Source organism: Pseudonaja textilis, chromosome 1 (genome assembly GCF_049901715.1).
Source record: "Pseudonaja textilis isolate UNSWEBS1 chromosome 1, rPseTex1.2, whole genome shotgun sequence".
Lineage (NCBI taxonomy): Eukaryota > Metazoa > Chordata > Lepidosauria > Squamata > Elapidae > Pseudonaja > Pseudonaja textilis.
In genome coordinates this window covers 148,517,016-148,541,928 of record NC_141990.1, presented here as the reverse complement: position 1 = coordinate 148,541,928, position 24,913 = coordinate 148,517,016, and the positions used below count along the sequence as shown (strand labels likewise).

At 38.8% G+C, this 24,913-nt stretch overlaps 1 protein-coding gene across 1 annotated transcript in view; it reads right to left on the bottom strand.

The window, feature by feature from the left end:
* The window catches only part of SPTLC3 (serine palmitoyltransferase long chain base subunit 3), a 104,085-nt gene that overhangs the window by 29,177 nt on the left and 49,995 nt on the right, over nucleotides 1-24,913 (bottom strand). The window contains exons 3-8 of the mRNA XM_026710400.2: nucleotides 22,443-22,597; nucleotides 20,073-20,221; nucleotides 17,617-17,741; nucleotides 7,757-7,850; nucleotides 1,482-1,587; nucleotides 982-1,201 (exon numbers count right to left, since the gene is read on the bottom strand). Of these exons, the coding sequence (XP_026566185.1) occupies nucleotides 982-1,201; nucleotides 1,482-1,587; nucleotides 7,757-7,850; nucleotides 17,617-17,741; nucleotides 20,073-20,221; nucleotides 22,443-22,597 (849 nt within the window). The remainder of the gene's footprint in view (nucleotides 1-981; nucleotides 1,202-1,481; nucleotides 1,588-7,756; nucleotides 7,851-17,616; nucleotides 17,742-20,072; nucleotides 20,222-22,442; nucleotides 22,598-24,913) is intronic.

Below are 24,913 nucleotides of genomic sequence, written 5' to 3'. Positions count from 1 at the left end.
TATCTATGCATGTTGGCCCAAATAAAGATCTTTAGAGACAGAGCAGTAAGATATTAAAGACTACAAATCAGCAATTTTTTTTTGCTTTAGACTATCCTCCATAGTCCATACCTACCCCCAAAATCTTTTGAGAACTGCATAAGAATATTTTGACGAGAACGGCAAGATCATTTCAGACAATTATCTAGAGGAAAATGACTATTTTTCTCATTTAAAGATGATAATGGGTGCGTGAAGCTTCACAGAGAATTACATTCACTTTGATTTTTACTGATAGTGCTTGCTTAATAACCACTCCTTCAGTGACCTTCAGTGACTGCTGAAGTAGTATTTATGACCCAGTCCTCAGACTTATGTTGGCTGCCCTCACTGTCATAACATCATGATTAGAGTGGTTGGAACCCATCTTGCAATTGCGTTGTAACATGTCATGATCATGTGGTTGAATTTGCGACCTTTGCCAGTTTCCTACAAATATAATCAATGGTGAAGATGGCAGGAGATTGCAAGTGGTGACCACGTGATTTCTTCACTTAACAACTCTTGATGATTTGCTTAACAACAACAACCAGAAGTGCCAGAATTTCCATCCCTGAGTGATGTAGTCATGTGACATCTTACATTTCTGGCAATGTTAGAAATTCCAGTCCCAACTCATGCAGTTAAATGAAAACTACCTGCAATTTCCTTAAATTGGCAAAACTGAGCTACTCAAAACTAGCCATTTTGCCATCAGTTTTTGGCACTGCAATCTCAAGATGCTCGGAGAGTTTTAAAATGAAGCTGAGAGCTGTAAACCCATCCCAGCTGAGAGGGAGAACTTCTTGAAAAGTTTGAAAATCACTAGGATTTAGGAATGTTTAGATTACCTTCTTTCCTGTCTCAACCCACAATTTGTGATACTTGTTTTTTTAGGAGACACTTATCGTTACATCCCTAATAGTTTGGATTTTATTGAATGCCAATGCTTGCTGCTGTTACCTTTTTGCCAGCTATATACCCTCCAGCTGCTCCAAAACTTTTTGTGAATGTTCCCATCAAAACATCAACATCATTAGGATCCATTCCAAAATATTCCACAACTCCTCTTCCTGTAGGGCCAACAGCACCTATGCTGTGGGCTTCGTCCAAGTAGACATAGGCTTTGTATTTTCTCTTTAAGGAAACAACTTCTGGCAAGCGTACAATAGAACCTTCCATGCTAGAAGAACAAGAAAGTTAATGAGAACTGAATACATCTAATGCATGAAACTGTATGAACTGATCCATTATCATGCCAGTATCCCCGAAGCAAATAAAAAAATTCTAAAATGGAATCATACAAGCAGTAAAAGAAATAACTTAAGTAAAATCCAGTTTGTAGGGCATAATTTATGGCTTTTTGGTTACTCTGCTTAACATATTCAAAATATTGGAGTATTTTCTATGGATTTTCTAGAATTTGCATACTCAGTCAAAATTATATATTTTATTTTACATACCTATAAATGCCCTCTACTAGGATAAGAATTTTTTTCCATGCTCTTCGGCTTCGAGGCTGTCCCTGTATTACTGCATCCTTCAAAAGCTTTTCTAAGCTCTGCATATCTAATTTTAAAAATATAGATAATGTGAAATATTGTATCAAATATATATACATATCTATATTACATTTCTACAAACCGCAAATCTATTTTATAACAAATTTAAACCAAGTGTGAGATGCTTAGAAAAACAAACCAAGTTTCTGCATAGAATATTACTATTGTAACTTTTACTATATGGACTGAATCTATTGGTAGTGAAAAAGAAATGTTTTTTCACACTCTTTTAGGAAAAAACAGTTTATTAAATTTGACAGAAATGTGAATTTGATATGCTTTAGAGTTATTTGTATCTTGACCCGGCACAGTCACATAAGTTTTCTGATATAAGATCCTTCTAATTAGTGTATAATATCAAGTTATTGATTACAAATTGAAATATTTCAAAATATAATGCTGTTGCAGCGTGAAGGGACAAAGAAACCAAATAATGCAATAACAAATTTTAATTTCCATTCCGTTTGCTTTTAAAAATTATCATAGTTCCATTCACTGAATCTACACACCATTATTCTGATAAAGGAAAAGGTCAAAAGCATTTCAGAATCTATGTCATCAATATAATTTTGATGTTTGATGACATCAAAAGTATCATTCCTATCTTATACATTCATCATCTCCACCAGCAGAAAAAGCCTGCCTGATACTAAGGCCATGAACAGTCTTTGAAAGTATTTTTGCAATGTGTAGGAGCATGTGCAAACTTAAAAAAAAGAAACGGTTCTGTGGGCATGGCTGGGTGGGTGTGGCCATGTGACTGGGTGGGCGTGGCTTTTCTTTTCTTTCTTTTTTTTTTGCAGCCACCCCTCAACTATTTTTTGGGCTTTCTGGTCCTCAGAGGAGTCTCTGGGGAGGGGCATTTTTGCTCCCAGAAGGCTCCCCTGGGGCTCAGGAAGAAAAAAAATGGAGTCTGGAGGGGGCACATAACACCCCCCCAGCTTCGTTTTGGGACCTTCCTGGCCTCAGAGGAGCTTCTGGGGGGGCGTTTTTGCTCCCCTAAGGCTCCTCTGAAGCTCAGGAAGGCAAAAAAGGAGGGGGGGCTGAGCCATTTTCTGCCTTCTTGGATCTCAGCAAGGGGAATCCCGGCACAGCTGATCTATGTACAGCTGATTGTTGGGAGGGAGAAAAAAGAAATACCTCAGGCAAACGTCAGGTGGGCGGGGTGAGTGAATATCGGGTGGGCGGGACAAGCAAGCCAGTGGTGACCGGGTGACTGGGTCGTGGGTGTGGCGAGCCAGAACTTACTACCGGTTTGGCAACCCACGCCAAATCCTTGCTACTGGTTCGCCCAATCTGGTGCGAACCGGCTGAATACCACCACTGCCTAAGAGACCATGTTCTCTCCTATTTGTATGCAAAGATCAATTCCTATCAGACTAAACTCCCAGCTTTCCTTCTGACCCTAACTGGGCAAGTAGGTTGTCACCTCATCTCAGCAGTATAGGACAAATGTGAGCTTTTGGTTCAGTTTGTACTGAAAACACTGGGATTTAAAATATTTGGGCACTTAACTTCTACCTATTCCTTTTTAACAGAACCTGATGGGCATAGTTGTGGTTTATGCATAAATATATATATATATATACATAGTTGTCTATGTACATACTTCAGTTGGATTCTGATTACAAAATTGTTTTCCATCAACACAGTTGTAAGAAATGAGAACTTTATACTTTTACTTGTTAAAACCTGTTTTAATTATCTGATGGTGTACCAGGAAATATATTTAAATAGGTTGGGAAGAAGTTAAATCAGCTGAAAAATTTTCTTTAAGCACTCATATTTTCATCCTCCACACTGAAGAGATGTCTCTTAATGTCAGGGCAAAGCACCCAAGATCAAATTTTCAGGGCAAAGCAACCAAGACCAAATTTTCAAAATTTCTATTATCAATAATTACCATTCTGCTTAAAGGGAATTCTCCATGTGGAGGAGTTTTCTTGTCATCCTTAACACTGCAAAACCATTGAGTTCCTCTCTTTTTTAAAAAATAAAGTGTATTAGATTTAAAAAAAAACTGACAAGAACTAATACCTAGGATGAATAAGAAGGAAAAAAGAAAGAAGGAAAGACCAAAGCCAAAACTATCGGAAATCCAAAAAAAAAAAAAGATTGCAGAAAGTGGAGCCTCCTCGCTGATGGACCGTAGATCGCGACTCTCTGTGGCTAGGGTCCGTGCTCTTTCGTTGGAGAGCCCCAATCATCACGATTAGGGGCTGAAGCTGCCTTGGAGGGGCGGCAGAGTAAGGGGAAGCCGCAAGCCAGGTTGAGGGGAGCTGCATCTCCCCCGGTCTTGGTCTTTTCCCCCATGAAGACGACTGCAGTGATGGTTTAAAATGGCCATCCTGAAGAGGATGACTCAGCTGGGTTAATATTTGTGCAGGAGGGAAGAAAGAGGTGGATAACATCTGAACCGGGACAACTGGGCAATACAACTAAACAAAAGTACCCCGGGATTAAGGTAACATGGAATTTTTAAGAAAAGAAAAGTGAGCGGCGAAATTACAAAGGGACAGGAAAAAGAAAAAAAAGAAAACATTTTTGACAGCTAAGTGGGGCTTCGAACGGGAAAGGAAGAAGCCGGAACTAAAGATTTAACTAAATTGGACAAAAATATTTTGGCAATAAACAGGCATAAAATAAAGCTGGACTTAAGATTGTCAAAAAATAATAATAATAAAGTTTACAAATTGGAGACTGGACTGTGCTGGAATAATGAGGTTTGAAAAACCCTAAATAAAAAAATAGGGGGAAAAGGTGAAGACTTTGTATAATGGAGAGTGCCACCTTTTGACAAAAACTTGAGCTCAGACAAAAAGGAAAACATCTTGTTTCTGAATGAACTTGTGTGGATATAACATTAAAGAAATATTGAAACAAAGTAAGAATCTTAGAAAGTGAAAGCAGAACCAGAATAAAGGAAAAAGCAAGGAAAGACTGTGGGATTGATTGATGTTTTTAGCATAGACCCTGGGCTGGAATAATTGAGAACTTTAGAAAAGTGAAAGAAGAAAGAAGGAAAATAAAAGTGTTTTTTTTGTGTATGGACTTTAACGATCATAAAATATAAGAGTGTGTAATGATATCTCTTCGGGAATTAAAAATGGAACTTAAAAATATGAGAGAATTACCACAGGAAAGAGGCGAATCACTTTGCTCTGTGTTAGAAAAAATGGAAATGGTGATTGAAAAAGAAGAAGAAAGAGCTTCAGAGGAGGAGGAGTTGATTCAAGGAGAAGACATTTTAAATAGACAGTTAACACAAAGAACACTACAAAGAAGTGGGGAAAGAAAGTTGAGATTTAAGAAGGCAATCAAAAGGGGGGAATACCTGTGAAGTCGGGAAAGGCAGAAAGACCCAGCAGAAAAGGGAAAAGGAAGATATTAAGAAAGAGAGGGATATAAACTGAAATGAGAAAAGATATGGGGAAAAGAGGGGGAGGAGATAGCAGTAAGAAACAGGTGCATGAAATAAAGAAATACGGAAATAGTAAAATGTTGAAAAGAAATTGGTTTTTCAGAGATAATGGTTGATGAATTAAAAAGGGGATTCTGCAGGGTGACAAGGGGTAATAAGAATATTTCTGCAAATAAAAATATTTAGAAAATAGATAACTCTTATTAAAAATTAAGGGGGGAAAATATGCTGCGGAATCCAAATGAAAAGATGTAATGATTATTATTGTAACTTCTTAAAGATAATGGTTTATTGGGAATCAAGATGAGGGAATAAAGGTATATTTTAATCATTGAGGTGTCACACTCAAAGCAGTAAAAGGGGAGAAACCTATACTTGTTTTTTTTTCTTTAGTGTTAAAATTTGTACTAATCTAGAATTTATAAAAAGAATGTGTAATGGAAAGGGAATATGACAAACCAAAGAACCAACTAAATTAATAAGTTAATACAGACTATTAAAAGCAAGGAGAGACATTGGTAACCTTTTTTATTATTATTATCATCATTATTATTATTATTAGGCAAACACATATTGTTTATCTTTATTTTTAAAATAAATATTAAAGGATTATATTTGAAATAATTGAACTGAAACAAAAAGATGTTTTGATTGAGATTAATGAAAGAGGCTAGAATTAATTTGTTTGGTTCTCTCCTTACTGAAAATTTGGAATGGAAAAGGTAATAATAGAATTAAGTATGCATATATGAATGTATAATTGCTATCATATTTGTATGTAAAGGTGATGACCCGGAAATATGTTGTCCACTAAAAAGAGATTTTTGTTTTTAATGTGAAAAACTGAATAAAATTTGTTTAATTTTTTTTTAAAAAAAGATTATAAATAAGTGACTTCCAGATTTCTTTTATAGTTGCTAAAAGTATAGATATTATTTATTTATTTGTTTGTTTGTATCATGCCTTACTTGTAAAAATAATAAAGGCAGGATATAGATAAATAAAATAAAATAAGCAATTAAATTACATCTCTATAACAAGTGTAAAAGGCAATTGGAAGTCACTTCTTCAATAACTGAAGTTGGCTAACATAGCTACTACTCCGTCCTTCTCCTGTTTTCCCCACAACAACAACCCTGTGAGGTGAGTTGGGCTGAGAGAAAGTGTCCATGTCACCCAGCTGGCTTTCATGATTAAAGTAGGACTTGAATTCCTGGTCTCTTGCTTTCTAGCCTAGGACTTAACAACTAGACCAAACTGGCTATTTTATGGTTACAGCATTGTTTATATTTTCCTGTAATTATCATTTTTATTCTAATTATCAAATCCATATATTATGTTTTCATTTTCCCCACATAAAAAGTCAATAATGGGTTTCCAATCATCATCCTCAATGGTGAAATCAAGGCAAAGAGGAAGATTAATTCTATTTTAAATAGTCATAAGACTACAACATGTGTGTCAAACTTGCCATATCACGTTGCCGTCACGTTACGTGTCGTTTTTTCCTTTCATGGAGCTGGGGTGGGCATGGCCTGTGCATGATGCATATGGCCCACAGGCCACCAGTTTCCTACCCTTGGACTACAACATTTGAATACTCATGTAAGATTGGTTTTGCTGTGACTTGTATTGCTTTTGGTTGAAACAGCTTAGAAAAGGATCCTGTCTATTGCTTCAATATTTCTCATTCTGAAAGGTTAAGATGAATTATCATCAGAACTATTTATTGCTTAATTTAAATAGTATCCCTAGATCAGTTTATTGCAGTTCACTAATACAATACTGCTGTCATAGAAGTCACAGAAATAATATTGCAGAATAATACAAATATGTTTTCCACATCCAGTATATATTGGTGAAAACATTGCTCAATTGAATCTTCAGATTTACAATAGTTCTAATTATGATAAATGCCAACATGTTTAAGCATTTAAATGAAAAGGGATTGTGATATAAACTTTTTTTGACTAGAAATTAACCAAGCATCTTAAGGTTGAAAATACACAAAAACTGCACTAAGATTTTACAAAGGTAATAGTTTAATCAATTTTCCATCCAGTGAAGTGGTTTCTGTTGAACTAGGAAGGAGTTTTTGGTTTTAGTTCAACATTTACCAAATGTATAGTTAGGCTTAGCAGACACTGTGCAGACTTCTGATTAGATAACAGCCGGGTGGGGAAAATGGTTAAAAGTAACAGCAGTATCGGTATCTGAATCATATCTCTAGCATTTGCTCAGATCTTGAACATAGTGGCCTGATTTGATTCCAAAGTTAAATCATAACCTAATGCTACAAAAAGTTGGTTTAGCTTCAGATAGCCTTTTTCTATATTAACTTTATCCTTCTTAACTGTTGGTGGTGTTTTAATTTTTTTTTAAAGAGGAAGAAAAACTAAGCAATAAACATGAAATTAATTTGCATTTGGAGGCTCCCATGAAAACATGACAGAAAAGGATCCTTGTGTCAAATTTTAGAGACATCTTTAAGGTTACTCTTTTGTACCTTTCTCTATCAACACGAGAGTTTTAAAAAACTGTAATACAGACAAGATTAGTTAGTCTTATACAAATGTAAAACCAGAATCTTACAAACCAGAATCAAATTTCACTGTGGTAACTTGAGGCCTCTTTCCATGAAAATCAAAAAGGGGTTTCTTTCATATTAAAAGTATGAACACATTATTTCCAAAGAGAGAGACATGAATTTCACTTTTTTTCATCAGTTAGCTAAAGTTGCCACATTAATACTCACTGTTGTGCTTAAAGACTCTAATAGTAGCACCTGACAGCCTTGCACCAAGAACAAGTGAAGTATGGTTCAACTCATCACTTAAAATTAGACAACCCTGTGGAAATACATAGCAAAGAATTACAATAAACATCCAACTAATATATTACACTAAATTAAGCAAGCAAACAAACAAGAATAGTTTGCCTTATTTAACCTCACTGTAAATATCACCAGCTATTAAAAATAGTAAATAAAAACCCAAGGAACCTAAGGAAAATACACTACAGATTCTTCTTTCCCTCCCTCTCAAAAATGAATTAAAAGAAATCATGCCTTAAAACATTATAATAAAATCAGAAGAATAAAATCAACACAAATTAATATTTATAACTAACACACACACACATACGTGTGTGTATAATTTTATTTAAAATTTTGATTATGAATAAAATAGAATGCAAAGTGAATTTAAAAAGAATAGAAGGAATAAGATATACAAAGACAAAGGGAAAAAAAGGAAAAAGAAATAAAAGAAATATATATTAAAAAAATTTCTGACTTTCATCACAGGTATGCAGAAATTTAATAACTCTTCACCCCTTCTAACATTGCAAACAATTGATTCTTCATCCCATCCGTTGTTTATAGACAAATACATAAGACATCTTTTCAGTCCTAATGTATGTCAGTAAAAAATCCCTAAAGATTGCCAGAAGCAATCTCTTGTTTCAACCTTGATTAAAATAATGAAATATTCCTTCCTTTTACTGATAACAATCTGTAGTTGATTCAGATATTGTCCTAGGATTTGACTTCTTTTAATTTCTTATTTGTCTCATCACAGTGTTCTTCAAGGCTTAGCCAATTTCTTTGTGGATCCAGTGAAACATCCTTCTGCAAGATATTCACTGTCATTTATAAATCCAATTTTTGTCTTGTCAGATCCAATTTGTTCTAGATCTGGCATTTCTTCAATAACATATTTGGGATGTATTCTATGCATAGAAGCAGACATTATTATTGACATTGTTCATATTGTGGTTCTAATTTTTAATTTCATTCTTCAAAATACTCATTCAGCATTTTATAGGCTTGTATTTTTACGGTTCCAAAAATCTTTAGTCCCCTCTAGTGTCCAGTTTTTAAATCATGAAATTATTTATCTCTATTGTGTCTTCCAAAAACCAAAACAGATCTATTTCTCATGAGAAGCTGTTAGTTCTTCATAATTAATTCCAAAATCCTATTCTAAAAGTTTAAATATTCCAAATTTATCAGGATCCTTAGTCCATTTATAACTTGTTAAGATCAAAATCTTCTTTACCTTTTACCTACTTATTTCAGATTCTTTAAACTCTTATAATTAAAATTGCCTTTTGTTCAGGATAGAAGGCAAACTCATTCCATGTTTTCAAATTTGTCAGTCTGAAAGTCTCCAAAAACATAGAAGCAGTTAATGAGCAATTTCCAAAAAAAAAAAAAGATTATTAGCAAGTGAGATTAGCGAATGTAGGCACAGATTGCGGGGTTGCAAACAAGATGGCTATAGATGTCACCTCCCAGCATTCAAACTGGTAAGATATAGCTCTCTTCTAGTCTTGTTCTAAGAGTGGCTGTCTGAGGCACAGGTAGGTTAACTCCCAACCTCTCTTTCTCCAGAGAGATTTTGAAGAACTTGTCTACTCGTCAGCTCTACATTCTTCATGGCAGTCTTCAGCTTCGTTTTCGTGGAGACACCTTCAATTCCCCCATTCTTCTCCTGGAAGCCAAGGTTATTCAGCTGGCATATAGCTTAACTAATGATAGATGTTGACATATTACTGTAATATTTTCTATTTTAGAGATTCTTTTGGTAAAACTGGTAAATATGAAGGAGTGATTTAATTTGGTACCTGAAAAGGAGTTAATAGTAGAGAAGCCAGACTCCCCCCCCACAATTAAATTAAAGTTGCTATCCAACCATGTCAATCATAAGATTTTTTTTTTATCCATCTGTATTTTGATCACATGACCATGAGGATGCTGCAACAGTTATAAGTGTGAAAACTATCATAAGTTTTCAGTGCCCCTGCAACTTTGAACAGTCATTAAATGAACTGTTGTAAGTTGAGGACTATCTGTATTTGTTACAGATCTGAGAAGAATTAACTGAAGCTTAAAAATCAAAATCCTATGCTCATAAAAGAAATTGAAGAAAATGGATGAAATCTGTATTAATTAGTAATAATTTAGGAATTAGAACATTCATTAATATTTCAGATTTCTTCTACTACCGTATAGCCATATTTTTGTCTGAAATGTATCAAATAACTTTAGCATGATCCTTATTAAAACTCATATTTCCTTTTTTGGCTATATCCCTACATTTGGAATTTATCAAGGCATTAAGAATGATGGGTTGTTCTTGCAGAGGAGTAGTAAAACAACAACAGCATAACACTAAAAGAACCTCCTGATTTGCCACCATGAAGTACTGAGAATGGGCATTGGTAAATTTACCTGAGAACGCCCTTTCTATCTATGCTGCTAGAGAGCCCAGGATGGGTATGACTCCTCTTGATGACATCATCAAGCTGGGTCTGTCTAGTATAAAAGTAGCAGCCTGTGGGAGAAACCCCCCAGCTTTGGTGAAGATACTTGACAGACTTTAGTGAGTGTCTGAAAGCCAAAACAGAATCGTGAACCAAAACATACCACAATCCGGACGCAACAAGGGAGGGCCTGGGCTCTCTAGCAGCATAGATAGAAAGGGTGTTCTCAGGTAAATTTACCAACGCCCATTCTCCTCCATGCTGCTGCGAGAGCCCAGGATGGGACATACCAAAGCCTTCATGTCCTCAAGAGGGTCCTCGTCTGGTCTCTCACTCCGAAGGAGGCACCACTCACTGAAGAACCCGTCTGCCAAAAGCTGCGCTTGTGAAGGGGTAGGAATCCAGGGTAGTGTCTGATGAACAGAGACGGGAATGTCCATGTAGCCGCTCTGCAAATCTCCTCTAGGGGTGCCTGGGTGGCCCAGGCAGCCGAAGTTGAAGCACTTCTAGTGGAGTGTGCTGTCAAGCCGTGTGGTATTGGCAGAGCTTTGGCTTTGTAGGCCTGTGCGATGCAAGCCCTGATCCATCTGCTTAAGGTGGCAGGAGAGGCCTTGTTCCCCCAGTGGGAAGGGGGAAAGGATACAAACATAGCCTCTGTCTTCCTAAACGTTGAAGTGCATTTGATATAAATTCTAAGAGCCCTTCTAACATCTAACATGTGCCACTTGCGCTCTAAGGCGTGGTGTGGACGGGAACAAAAATCAGGAACCACTATGTCTTGGGATCTGTGGAATACAGAATTTATTTTGGGTACAAAGGTAAGGTCTAAACGAAGAACAACTCTATTGTCGTGAAAAGTGCAGAGGTCCTGCTGTATAGATAGAGCAGCTAACTCTGACACCCTTCTAACTGAAGTGATGGCTATTAAGAAAACCACCTTGAAGGTCAAGAATTGAAGGGACACCTTTCTGAGGGATTCGAAGGGAGGTTCTGTTAGCGCCTGGAGGATCTTGTGAAGGTCCCAGGATGGGAAACTGTGAACCACAGAGGGCAGAGATTGGAAGCCCCTTTTAAGAATCTCTGAACTGAAGGATGATGGGACAAGGAAACAAAGGAATCCCAGGAGATGACTGAAGCAAGAGCCGCTACTTGACGGCATAACGTGTTAGGAGCCAGACCTTTGTCAAGGCCATCCTGTAGGAAACGGAGGACTTGTGGGACCCCCACGACTGTAGGAGAGAGACCTTCCCTGTGACATCAATGACAAAAAACCCTCCAGGTGGCATTGTACATACGTGTTGTAGAAGATTTATGAGACGCCTGGATAGTAAGAATGACCTGGTCTGGGAGATTGGCTTCTCTTAACAGTTGCCGCTCAAACGCCACACGGTCAATTTGAACCACTGGGGATCCGAGTGGAGCAGTGCCCCCTGATGTAGTGAGATCATGTGGTCTGGAATCCTCCAGGGAATGCCTACAGATAGGTTCACCAGATCTGAAAACCAGGGTCTCCTGGGCCAATGGGGGGGGGGCCTAGGAGAATCAGCTCTGCCTGTTCCTCCAACATCTTCCGAGTGACCGCCGGAATGATGGGAAGAGGGGGAAAGGTGTAGAGGAGACCAGTAGGCCATCTGCTCCGAAGTACATTGGTCCCCTCCGCTCCCTGACAAGGAAACCTGGTGAAAAATCCGTTTACCTGAGCGTTTTGGGGAGAGGTGAAGAGGTCTACCTCAGGGGTCCCGAACCTGAGGGAGAGATCCCTGACAACGGACTGGGGAAGGGACTGTTCTGCGTAGTTGACTGTGCTCCTGCTCAGCCAATTGGCCTGGGAGTTGTTGACTTCCGAAATGTGGTTTGCTGTGATAGACAGCAGATGTCTCTCTGCCCACCTCCCCAACCTTTCAGCTTCCTTCATGAGGGCCCTGGACCTTGTGCCCCCCTGCTGGTTGACATGCACCTTTGCAGCCATGTTGTCTGTCAACTCTAGTACATGGGACCCCACTATCCTGTCCCTGAAATGTTTCAGGGCCAGATAAATGGCTCTGAGTTCTAGCCAGTTTATGGGCCCAGTCCTGTCTAACCAGGGCCAGATCCCTTGAGCCATGAGACCCTCCATGTGGGCTCCCCAACCCAGGAGACTTGCATCAGTGGCGATGATCAGTCTGTCCGGTTCCTTGAATGGGAGACCCTTCGAAAGGGCTGAGGAAAGCCACCACTTGAAGGAACGGCAGACCTCTGGAGAGAGCAGGACCTTGGCAGATGTGTGGCTGGTTCCTGCTCGTTGAAAGGGGAGCAGGAACCATTGTAGAGCCCATGAGTGTAGCCGTGCCCACGGAACAATGCCTATGCATGAGATCATTTTGCCCCAAAGTTTGGACAATAGTGACAGGGAGACAGTGTGTTGACGTTGGACCTGTCAAATGATCTCGATAAGGCTCTGCCCTCAGGCTGGAGACAGAAAAACTTGGCACAGAGTAGTGTCGATGATAGCGCCCAGATGGAACAATCTAGTTGTTGGGAAGAGATGGCTTTTCTTGGAGTTGATGGAAAAAGCGTGGTACTGGAGGCAATGGAAAATGGTTTGAAGATCTTGATGGGCAGAGCGGGTGGAGGACGACAGGATCAAGATGTCATCAAAGTAGCATTGGATCCTCACTGGAACAGACTGGAGTGAAGCCACCAATGCTGCCAGTAACTTTGTGAAGACTCTTGGGGGAGATGAGAGCCCAAAAGAAAGGACCCAATACTGGAAGTGGGAATTCTGGTAACAGAAATGGAGAAACTGGTGATGATGAGGCCAGATGGGAATGTGGAGATAAGCCTCCCTGAGATCGCCCTCCCGAACACTCTCCAGAATAGAATGCAGAGTCTGCATTTTGAAGCGCCTATATGGGATAAACTCATTCAGAAATTTTAGGATGAGAATGGCTCGCCACCTCCCCCCCCCGAGGCCTTAGGGACCACGAAAAGCCCAGAATAAAGCCCACATCCACATTGTAATTCAGGGACTGGTTGAATGGCCCTTATATCGACCAGATGACTAATGGCTGATTCCATAAGTGCCCTTTGTGAACTGTCCCGGGAAACAGGGCAGAGTAGAAATTTTTCTAGGGGTGGTGATAGAAATTCTAATTGTAACCCCGACCTTACTGTATTAGTACCCAGGGTTCTGTCTTTGACTTTTCCCATCTGGAAGCAAAGGAGGCCAAACGACCTCTGATGGGAGGGGAGAACGAGAGATTATTTAGAGCGATGGAAGGAGTGACCCCCTCCCCCAAGAAAGGGCCGTTTACCCACAGCTTGTCTGCCAGTAGCCTCATGGCGTTGATCTTGACGCTGAGAATACGCTCTCTGAGGTCTGGAGAAGCGAGAAGCGTTTTCAGGCCTGAATGAGGGAGGCCGGTATGGGGTAGGACAGAAGTCTGCCCTCTTTCCTGTTGATGAAAGGACTTTCCTTTTGTCTTTTGTTTCAACAACAAATGGGTCAAGGGCATCTCCAAACAGCTTCTTACTGGTACATGGGGCAGAAGCTAGTTTCCACTTTTGTCGAGGCTCCACTTGCCAATTTCATAGCCATAGCAGCCATGGCCCTGGAAGAGAACTTGGCGGCATTGAGGGTGGCGTCTACCAAGAATTCTGCTGCTGCTATGATCTTATTGAGGTCTTGATGCGACCTACAGTCTGATGGAGGTATGCGGCCTTGAAGTTGGCATAGCCAGTGGATGGAAGACCTTGTAAAAAATGATGCAGCAGTCAAGGCCAGGATGGCCCAAGCCGAGGCTTGATGGTTACACTTCAGTGTTTGTTCAGAGCGTTTGTCCTCTGCCCTTAGTACATCCTCAGGCTCATTTGGAGAGCTTGAGGAGAAGGAGGCCACAACTGGGGCGTCTACTGGGGAAACTGCCAGAGCTGTACCTAAGGAAGGAACCACATTGTAGAACCGCATATCTTGGGATGATGGGTGGGGTCCTGCAGTGGGGAAGGCAAATTGTTCATTGACTAAGTCAAGAAAGATGATGTGGGAAGGAAGGACCTCCGAATGAACAATGGGCTTGGAGAAGAGGGAATCCCCATGCCCCGATTGTACCACTTGAGGCTCAGGAGCAATTTCCTCTGCTGACAACTGGGCTGTTACCAGTGCCTTGTGTAGGAGAGGCTTGAATAAAGCAGATTTGAATACAGAAGCTGAAGGAGGCTGATCAGGCCTCAAATCTTCCTCTTCCCCCTGAGGTTGGGGTCCCAGATTTCTCCCTCTTCCAGATCAGAATCAGGGGAGGGGCTGCGCTCTGATGATTCCTCATACTCACCCTGAGTGAGGTCCACTCCTTCCACATAGGAAAGATGGGCCCTTTGTACTACATGGTGAGGTAGTCCCCTTTGGGGAATCTGCGCTAGAGGAAAAGCTGGGAAGGAAGGCTGAGGTCTGTCTGAAGGCCTGAAGATGTGTTGAAGCCCTTCTGCCAGACCCTGTCTGATGGCTAAGGAGACTACTTCATTGATGTCAGAAGATCTGCCACTCGATGGAGGATCTGGGGGCCGAAGACCTGCTGCTGTTGGAGTAAAAGTGGCCTCGGGTCTTGATCAAGAGCCGCTTTGGGCCATGGATGGGATAGATGAAGAAAGATCCCAAGGTGTTGTGACTCCGGAGTTGGAATCTGTTCCGTTGGCAGATGTGAGCTCAAGCGAAGAGGATATGGCAGTGAAATATGAGCTGGCACTGCTGAGTGACTTGGATGGTAGCCAGGATGAGGAAATGGATTTAACTAGGAGAGACAAACCTGATTTAATAGAGATGTCAGGACCTTCGACCTCCTCTGATTCTTCTCCTCTGGCTGAGCAACAGCCGGGAATAGCTAACCAGGAACACATGCGAGAGTTTTCCAGTGAAGAAGAGAACTTGGAAAGATCCTGGCTTGATGTAAGAAATAGACAGAGATTGAGACATCAATCTCAGTTGGGAAGGAGGCGTCGAGCCAGTGACTAATTAAGGAGATTAACACACCCCTTAGAGGATAAAAGGAAACAGCTTGGCTGGTGTACTTTGCCAGAAGCAAAGTGATTTATGGGAGTGAACACACAAAGAGAACTCTTCGAGGCATTGAGATTTATAGCCACGTCAGGATTGCCGGACAGAGTTTGGATTTATTGCTGAGGACTGAAAATACTTCAGCAGTCCTCTTGTGGGGGTTTGCTTTTTGGTTTGTGATATTTCTGGAACTGTTATATTTCATTTTGCTCACCTGCAATTAAAGGGGAGACATAACACCAAGGAGTCTGGGCGAACTTGGGACCTGACCTGCTCAAGTCATGAGGTCCTGGTTGGATTTTAGGTCATTCTGGGGACCAGGATTGGAGGTGGCTAAGAGGAGCTGAGGTATCTTCCCTCTCCCTAGAAGTAGCTGGCTGAACAACTAGAAGATTGGCTGGTTGGGAAGCCTGTTGTAGTTGACCCCTCATTTGCTCAATAGTTTTGTTGAACTGCCTTTCTAAGGCTGCATGCCTTCATTTCTCTGCCTTTAATTCGGCCTGGGATGTTTTCTTAGGGCCCAAAGCTTTGGCCCTAATCTTGGCCACCATCTCCCTTTGAACAGACTGGGAGCGTTGTCTCCTTCTCTTTCTTTTGCCAGCTTGGGGGCCTTGAGAGATCAGGCCTGAAGGCTCTGTGTGGGCCTTGTCTTGATCCATAGTATGCATAAAAAGACACAAAAGTGCTGGAAGCGATCCTCACTATGTGTTGTCGATGCAGTAGCCTGAATAGGAGCTTATGAATAGTAGAAGCTGGCCTTTGGGGGATGATGCCACCTAAAATGGCCGCTTGCTACTTTCTTTAGAAGAAGAAGCTTTCAAAATGGCCACTCACCATGTGCGGATGAAGAAGAAGCCTTCAAATTGGCTGCTCGCAAGAGCTACACGCTACGCAGGGGTTAAATTGCTCCTTAAGCTGTAAACAGCCCCGAATGGCGAAATCGGCAATAAAGTGAAAATTTATGATCAGCTGAGAGGCGCTGTTATCGCAGATGCAATCTTTACAATTGTGGAGGCCGAAATCTCTGAGGGAAGACTGTGGGGGAGGATCAAGGGTTAATCCCTATTTACAGTCTCCCTCTGTTGAAGAAAACGTTGAATCGTCGGCGTTGCAGAAGAGTGGATGCCAATGATGAAGATAGCTTTTGCTTTTGATAACCAAACTGCTTTCAGAGTCACCAGTTTATGGTCATCGAAAGAAGCTGAGTCAAAGCTGGGGGGTTTCTCCCACAGGCTGCTACTTTTATACTAGACGGACCCAGCTTGGTGATGTCATCAGGAGGAGTCATACCCATCCTGGGCTCTCGCAGCAGCATGGAGGAGAATGTACTATTTATCAACTTAAATTAGTCTTTTTTGTTTTGGACAGAGATAAGAAAGAAGACTCAGAAAATGTATCACTTGTTTTTCTGGACTTAAGACAAAACAAAGGCATCAAGAGGTGGGGAATGAATGACAATATGAATATTTCACTGTTATAATCCCTGCTTAGCCATTTTGATGAACGTATGATTGTGTGAATACTTCTGAATTAATGCCAATTCAAGTAGTAGTTTGACATTTTCCTAATTATATAATCCTAAACAGACTTACAAAAATAAGTTCAGCAACCATATTCAAGAAACACATAGATTTTGTTTTTAAAAAATGAAGCCTTTAGTACAGTCCCTTGATGGAATTATAGGCACTATGATTTTTTTAAACAACTATATTTATCATCAACATTATAAGTTAATACTTATTGACTGCAGTATTAACTCATTAATAACAAATTTAAGAAAGGATCAGGTCTATTTTCTAATAGTCTGATTCTTGAATCATACAGATTCCCCATAAAAGCAAATGAACAGTTTGACAACACTATTCTACTATGTGTATAATTAAAATTATTATAACACACCAATGGTTTCATTTATGTTAAATACCAGAAACCTCTCTTAAACACTGGCCAAATGAAATTAGTCCACTGTTGTATAATTGTATTTAGTTCAGCAGTATTTAAGTAGGAGAAAAAGTTCTTAGTGGTTATCCTTATATGTGCTCCTTCAACCTAGCAGTTTCAGAAGCAAAAATTAATTATTAAATCAACTATGTTTAATGCAAAATATGTGGAGAAGTAAAATAAATAGGAAATATATAGGAAATATAGTTTATGAACATTAAGGAAAACATGGCTTCCAAAGATCTGGTTGCAATTTATGATGCTTTTGCTAAAGAAAACAACAGCTTGCCTTGCCTTCTAACAGAAATGAGACAGCTTTCCAATGATCTTAAATTTCATGGGCAATGATCACAACAAACTTATTTGCAAGGATGTTCACTTACCTTCCCTACTAATGCTGGAATATTCATAGAATTTGTAGCAAATCCCATTCCAAACGCCAGAGCTGATTCAACACCAAGGAATTGTGCTAGCGTATTTTCTAACTCCACATGTTTATCTAAGTTTCCTGTTATAAACAGCAAAAAATATTTTAAAGGATGTCATTCATATCATTCATGAACATTTACTAAACTGTAATGCAAATTTATTTACTTTCACATATTAACACTGACAATTTTAAAAATTCTTCATTCTAAAATTTATAATTAAAAGTGCTATGTTTCTTATAGGGAAAATATGAATCATATTACAATTAAAGCACCTGTATTCTAATCTCTACTTTAAGATAAATAGCAAAGTGATAAAAAGAAGTGCAAACAAAACTGAAAATGTTTGAAGACTGAAAAGAAACAAACAAACAAACATCCTCTACAAAAAGGAGAAGAATACAACAAAATGAACATTCCACAGAAACAATACCGCCAATAATTTCATTGGATAATCTCAGCTATAATGTAGGCTTAAAATAATTTTTGGTGTATAAGACACTTTTCCCACCCCTAAAAGTGGGTGGGAATGTCTGTCTTATACAGCAAATGTTGCCACCAACCCTTCGGCCCCCACCCTTTAGCCTGTGTCTCCCAGCAATTTGCCTCCTTGCAGCAAACAGCCTGGTCAGCTTCAGCACAGCCTGATTAGCACAAACAGCTGATTGTTGGCTGGATCGACCACCAACCTATTTCAGGCTGCAGGGATTGCCATCGCTTATTGCCACATCTGTGAGCCCCCCTTTTGGCCTCCAGGCACCCCATTTTCCATTCGTTTCTATCCCTGCCACCCAGAACGGGCCAAAAATGGGGTGCACAGAGGCTGAAGGGGCGTGTGGAAGCTGAAAACGGGATGCAGAGGCTGAAAATGGGGCTCACAGAGATGGCAATATGAGATGGCAATCCCTGCAGCCTGAAACAGGTTGGTGGCTGATCTAATTGACAATCAGCTGTTTGTGCTAAATCAGGCTATGCTGAAGCTGACCAGGCAGTTTGCTGTTTGCTGCAAGGAGGCAAATTGCTGGGAGGCAGATTTTTTCCCCTTGTTTTCCTCCCCAAAAGCTAGGCGCGTCTTATACTTCGGAGCATCTTATACTCCAAAAAATACGGCACTAGATTAGCACTTAGACTACTAAAACTACTTGGTGCTGTTCTCCAGATGTTTGAGATTACAACTCCCACATTCTCTTGCTACTGGCTATGTTGAAACCAAAACATCTGGAGGACAACAGCTTGCCCATCATTACCCTGAGTGCCTAGCATATCATGTAACTTGGGAACATTAAAGCCAAATAACAATTGCTACAATTCAACATATGGAGGGACATTACATTAATTATGTAGCCGTTGCATAGATTAATAGGCATGCCAGTTGCTTTGATTATAATACTAATTATAGGCATTTATCTATGTGGTTATTTTAATATACATTTGTAACCACTCATAAACTATGTTAATCTGTAATCACTCATTAACTGTGTTAATCATCCAAATTATATATATTAGTGAGTATGTATGTATGTATGTATGTTGAAGGATGAAAAAACCTACTCTGATAACAACAGCTGTTCAGAATTCTTTGATGACAAAGAGGCTATCCTTTCAATCATGATATGTAACACATTATTGGATCTCTACATACAACAATGCTTCTGCCTAAAAAATTGCTGCTACCTTCATAAATATAGCTATGAACTACAACTGAGCACAACTTGAGATAGAATTAGAATCCTCCATTTGACTGTGTGCATGTTAATAGATGAGGGGCTTCCAGGCTGATGAAAAATATCCTTGAACAAGGGCCAGATCATGAAATAAATGAATAGGTACGTAAGGGTTCCACTCAACTATTCTTTCACCTTCTCTGTTTTAGCCATTATAATAATCTGTTTTGGGAAAAATGTGTGACTGTATTACATGAAAGAATCACTATGTTGCACTACGCTATAATATGTCAGATTTAAGGGAGTACAGGGAAAACAGCCAAGTAGAGTTTTACTTCTTTTGAATAAAAATGAAATTAATTTCTGGTATTAACAGCTCTTCATACCAATCTTGCTTTTAAATGAAGTTTAATTGAAATACAATTTTAAAGCTGAACAAGCAAAACCACTCTCCTATTCTTGAAAGCTTTAAAGTGAATTCAAAGATTATAATCCCGGCAATCCTATACATGAGCTATTTTAGCTGAGCAATAATTACTCATACTTTAACAGTTTCTGGTTAGGCAACAGGTAGTTGTTTATGGGGGTGGTTGGGTATCTAGGTAAATAAGTATAAGAGCAGCCACCCAAATGAATTTCTGTAGGATTATGTGATAATGAATAAAATTCATTAAGAAGTCAAATCTACAGTATACTTCTAAATTAGATTTCTAGACTCAGATTTTAATAATAATAATTTTAACTTACCCATTTCCTGTCTGGTGCTACAAATTCCTGTGCCATATTTATTTAACACTGAACTCACTGTTTTCAAAGCATTGTGGTCAGTTTCTGCAAAGCCAAGGTAATTATATGAACCCATATTGATTACATTCTTGATTATCCTTCCAGTAAACCTATAATGGTCAAAGAAAGTATAACAACATAAAGTCTAATTATTAATAAAAGACTTTTTAATTAACTAAATCTTTTTTAAAATTCAGTTGAGGAGGAGACTGGAATCCTCCTTCCTTCCTAAATTTATTCAGATAATCTTTTCTTCAGCCAAGGCTCAAGGAGGTTTTTCATTTTAGGAAAGAATGAAGCAACAAATATTATCCAATAAAACTGCTTTCTTTCATATCTCTAAATTTTCCCCTCCCCTCCCTCCCCCCATCTTAAAATTAATTCATTTTATGGATCTATTGTATGTACACACACATGCAAACACAAATATGTTAATTAAAGACCACAATAAAGACTTATCTCACCTCATATATCAGGAAAAAAGCAGTATAAGACAATCACAACTTTCTATATAGACCCAGACTGTGCTCAAATATGCCTTTATTGCTGTCAGCACAAGTAGTATTTTATAAGATGCTTAAGGTGCTTTTGTAATAAAATATTTAAAGCAACCTGAATTAACTTTAAGTGGCAACAATGAGATAAATCAGACAAGAAACAGTGCCCCAAATGGTGGTAACCTTTCACCTACTGCTACTGGAAAACTCCTTGAACTATCCTTCCTCCTTTGCTTGAACATGTCCCTTTTTGTGAGTATAGAGGTTATACAATATTCAACAATCCTTCAGATCATCATTTCTGACTTTAAATTACTATTAGATAATCCAGGTCCTGTGGGGTCATCTTACCAGATTCCTCAATGCCTCCAACAATGACAGAGTTTCTAATGTACTGCCTTCACTGGAAAAGCTGGGATATGTTCAGAGATGCAGGTCTTGTCGTGTTCAGGTCCTTTCCCATGTAAGTTTGAGAGTATCTTGGCGACGTTTCGACGAGGTCCCACTCGCTATCTTCAGGCTGGTACTTTCGGCTTCGTGCTTGTGCGAGCAAATTGTTTGCACAAGCACGAAGCCGAAAGCACCAGCCTGAAGATGGCGAGTGGGACCTCGTCGAAATGTCGTCAAGATACTCTCAATCTTACATAGGAAAAGACCCGAACACGCCAAGACCTGCATACCTTTACCTGGGAAAATCTACAAAAACAAATATTCAGAGATGTTTCAACAATAGCTTACCTTGAATATATAGGACAGTCAAATATCACAACAGGAAATGTTTTCTGACGTTCTGTATTATGTCATAAACCACTTTATGATAAAGTTTATGTCATGAAATGTTTTATAAAATTTGCCAAATTTCAATTCCACAGGAGTCATGGGTCCCAGATTTTGAATGTATTCTATAAGTTAGCCTATTTGAAGTTCAAAACATTTTACTCTGTGGTGCATTGTTTCATCCAGTTGAAGGTTTCAGGAATTAGAGTTCTGGTGATGTATAGATTCACATTTCCATACATATCCTCTTCTTTTTGCATGTGCACTCACTCCTTGTTTAGTGACTATCATGTTTGGCAATCATTTGCAAATATAATGAATAAAATTCATTTTCCAATGCACCCATTTACAAGCAGTTTTCTAATACCTGATATGAAAGCAATGCGGGCACAGTTGTCTGAGAAACTTTATGACTGAATGAGATGGTAGCAACCAGAGATATTTGTGGCAGCTCTCTCTCTCTTTCAGTCATGTCTTCACTTAGTGACAATTTTGCTTAACAACCATGTCATTGGAATGAAACTCGGTCACAAAACAAGGAGGGGGTGTATTGTACTCCCCATCAGAAAAAAAAAGAGCACATGGTTTTTCATAGTAGTCAATACGGGGTAGCTCAGATTTCAAACCTATGTAGCACTTTGACAACTTCAATATACAGACATTCCTCCATTCCTCTTTTGCCTTTCTCTCTGCTTGCTGTCTTCCTTGGAAAAATAATGGACTACAAATGCCACAGACTGGAGAAGAGGAAAGGGATAATAAAAGTTCCTATCTTTCCTAAGAACTTTTAAAAATAAAATGAATGGTAAGCCACCTTTTGTTAAGTTTGGAGAAAAGATCAAAATGAAAGTCAAATGTCAATTTCACCAAGTAAATGGAAAATCACTCATCAGGAAGAAGGCAACACCACCACTAATTTTTGGCCAAGAGTATAAAAGGAGTAGGTTCTAACTTTGAAACTGATACAAAATCAGGCCTATAAACATAATGCTTTGATGTTAAAGAATAAACACAGTTTTATTTATATTAATTAAAAACGCTTTGTAGACTGACCCACCTAAATGTCCAGTTGCTGTCATCTGAAACACGTTCCAACAGGTCAAATTTTGGTCCTGGAGCACTGCAGATGGGGCGGTTCCAATTATCTCTTATTCTCATATAGAAGTTTCTTGTAAAAAAGTGTTCAAAATCTTGATAAAGTGGGACAAAATCCTAAATGTTTTTTTTTAAGGAAAAAAAAAACCCTGTCATGTTACATTTTACTATTTGCTTACTTTTTATTAAAATTAAGTAACTATTAAAATTAGATAACTGTTATGTGTTACAGATCTCTTATAGCCAATCTTAGTTCAATTCTTACATTTTCATCTTTTTGGGAAAACTAATACAAGGCGACATAAACACATAGGGCATGATATGGTTATATATCTTTCAATCCCTACACTGTCATAATTAGATCTGAAAATCCTGAGTTCAAACTCCCACTTAGCAATCTCAGGCTCTGTTTAACTTAATTAATTTAACTTCCTGTCATTCTGCATAATGACTAGATACAATGCCTAGAGAAAGTGTGCAGCACATTAAAATAAGATAGATATTTCATTCTTTGCCTAAAAACATCATATATTCTATACATTTTCCTAAGCATTCTGCATCCAACATCACATATTCTATATATTTCCTAGGCAAAGCTGCTCAGCTTTGGGCCATTGCTGGTAACATATATATGTATATGTCCAGCAAATGAGGAAAGACTAAAAAGCACTTTACAAAATTAAAAAGTTCACCTCTATCAACCTCTGCCCCGTTTGTTAAGAAATAGTGAAAGAAGAAATCCACTAGATCAATGGAATAACTTTTTTTTTCACAGAAAGGAGATTTAAAAACCAGGAACCTAGTTAATATATGTGCATTTCCAACTGCACATAAGATACTCTTATTTTGCTGCAGCTATCATGTAGAAGTATAATATCCATCCCTGAACTCTGAATGCCAGATTGAATGTTTCTTTATTACTGTACTTCTGCTCTTGTCTGTTAATGGTGCCAGAAAAGCAAATCATATTTAGAGAAGGTGCATTTCCTATAAGAAAAAAAAACTACCCACATAACTATATACTATGTATTTGTGGTGCTCATCGTTAAGGAGACCTGGGACTGGAAGGAATAGACCGAGACTCAATCTCATCAAAATAGAGTGGCTTTGGTTTCAAAAATCTGACAATTTTAGCAAGAGTCAATTGTAAACTTTGACTGTAGTTGCTGATTCACAATTTAAGAATTGTCTTGGATCTATAGCTCCTATTTCAGGAATAAGGGACATTGCACATCATCAATCTGTACTCCAACTGCAACCTTTCCTGAAGTAGCAATTACTCATCATTGCTCATGCGTCAGTTAACTGGATTGCTGCAAGGAATTTTACATGTTGCTGCCTGAAGAGCATTCAGAAGCCACAGAGGGACTAGAATGTAGTGTCTTAGGTAAAGACAGGTACATCCTGAGGCGCACATATCTCTGGGATCTATAATAATTCATCACGGTTAATTTGCTATGGCCAACTTGCCCTTGCCAACTGCAGGATAACTCGCTACAGGACAAGAGTTACGCTAATATCAAATAAATGGTGGGATAGAATCATTAAAGAAAGGATGCAAAAGGAGGGACAGAATGAAATGTGTGTGGCAAAAAATATTTTTTTTAAAATTTATTTTAAATAATTAAACAGAATTGTTAATTTTTTTTCGCAGTAAGTTGTATCGCGTTGAGTTGTATCGCGTTGAGTTGGCCATGGTGAGTTGGCTGCAGCGAGTTGTCCCATTCCCTAATCTCTGTATTGTTGGTTGCAGTTGGCTTCTGAATGCAATTCAAGGTGTGAGTTGTCTTGCTACGCATTCTCACAAGTAGCAAATGTCACCTTTAGGGCCCATGTAAACATTACTTTTTTGACAGTGCCCTCTCCCTTTGGAGTAACATTGCTTTTGATGGGCACTCAGTCCATTTTTTTTCTGGCTTTTTAGGAAACAGGAAAAAATAGCCACGGAGTTGGATGGTTATAGTTGCCTGTTGGATTGTGAGATCACATCCATATTATTACCATTAATACTTTATTTTGCTTTCCCTAGAAGCATTATGTAGTTTTTAAACTGATTGTACGGTCTTAATACAAAACACTTATTGGGGAGTTATATGCCACTCAGTATTGGTAGATTGGAATGGCCTATGAGTTCTGTAAATAAAAGAAAACGTATGTAGTTGGTCAAGACTTATGTTTTTGGAGGTAAGGGGAGAACAAAGAAAACTATTGTGCATCAAAAATGTATCTTTGCTTAATCAAATTCTTTACTGGATTGAAAGATATTCTCACAATGAAACTATGAGTTGTCTTTCTTGTAAACATATTATGGGAAATGTGAAAGCTGTTGTAACAGAAGTTAATCTGGATGTGTAACTAAACAATTAACAAACTAACAATCTACGAATATCCATGCATACTTGCTCAACAATGGATATTTGAACAGAACCTAAT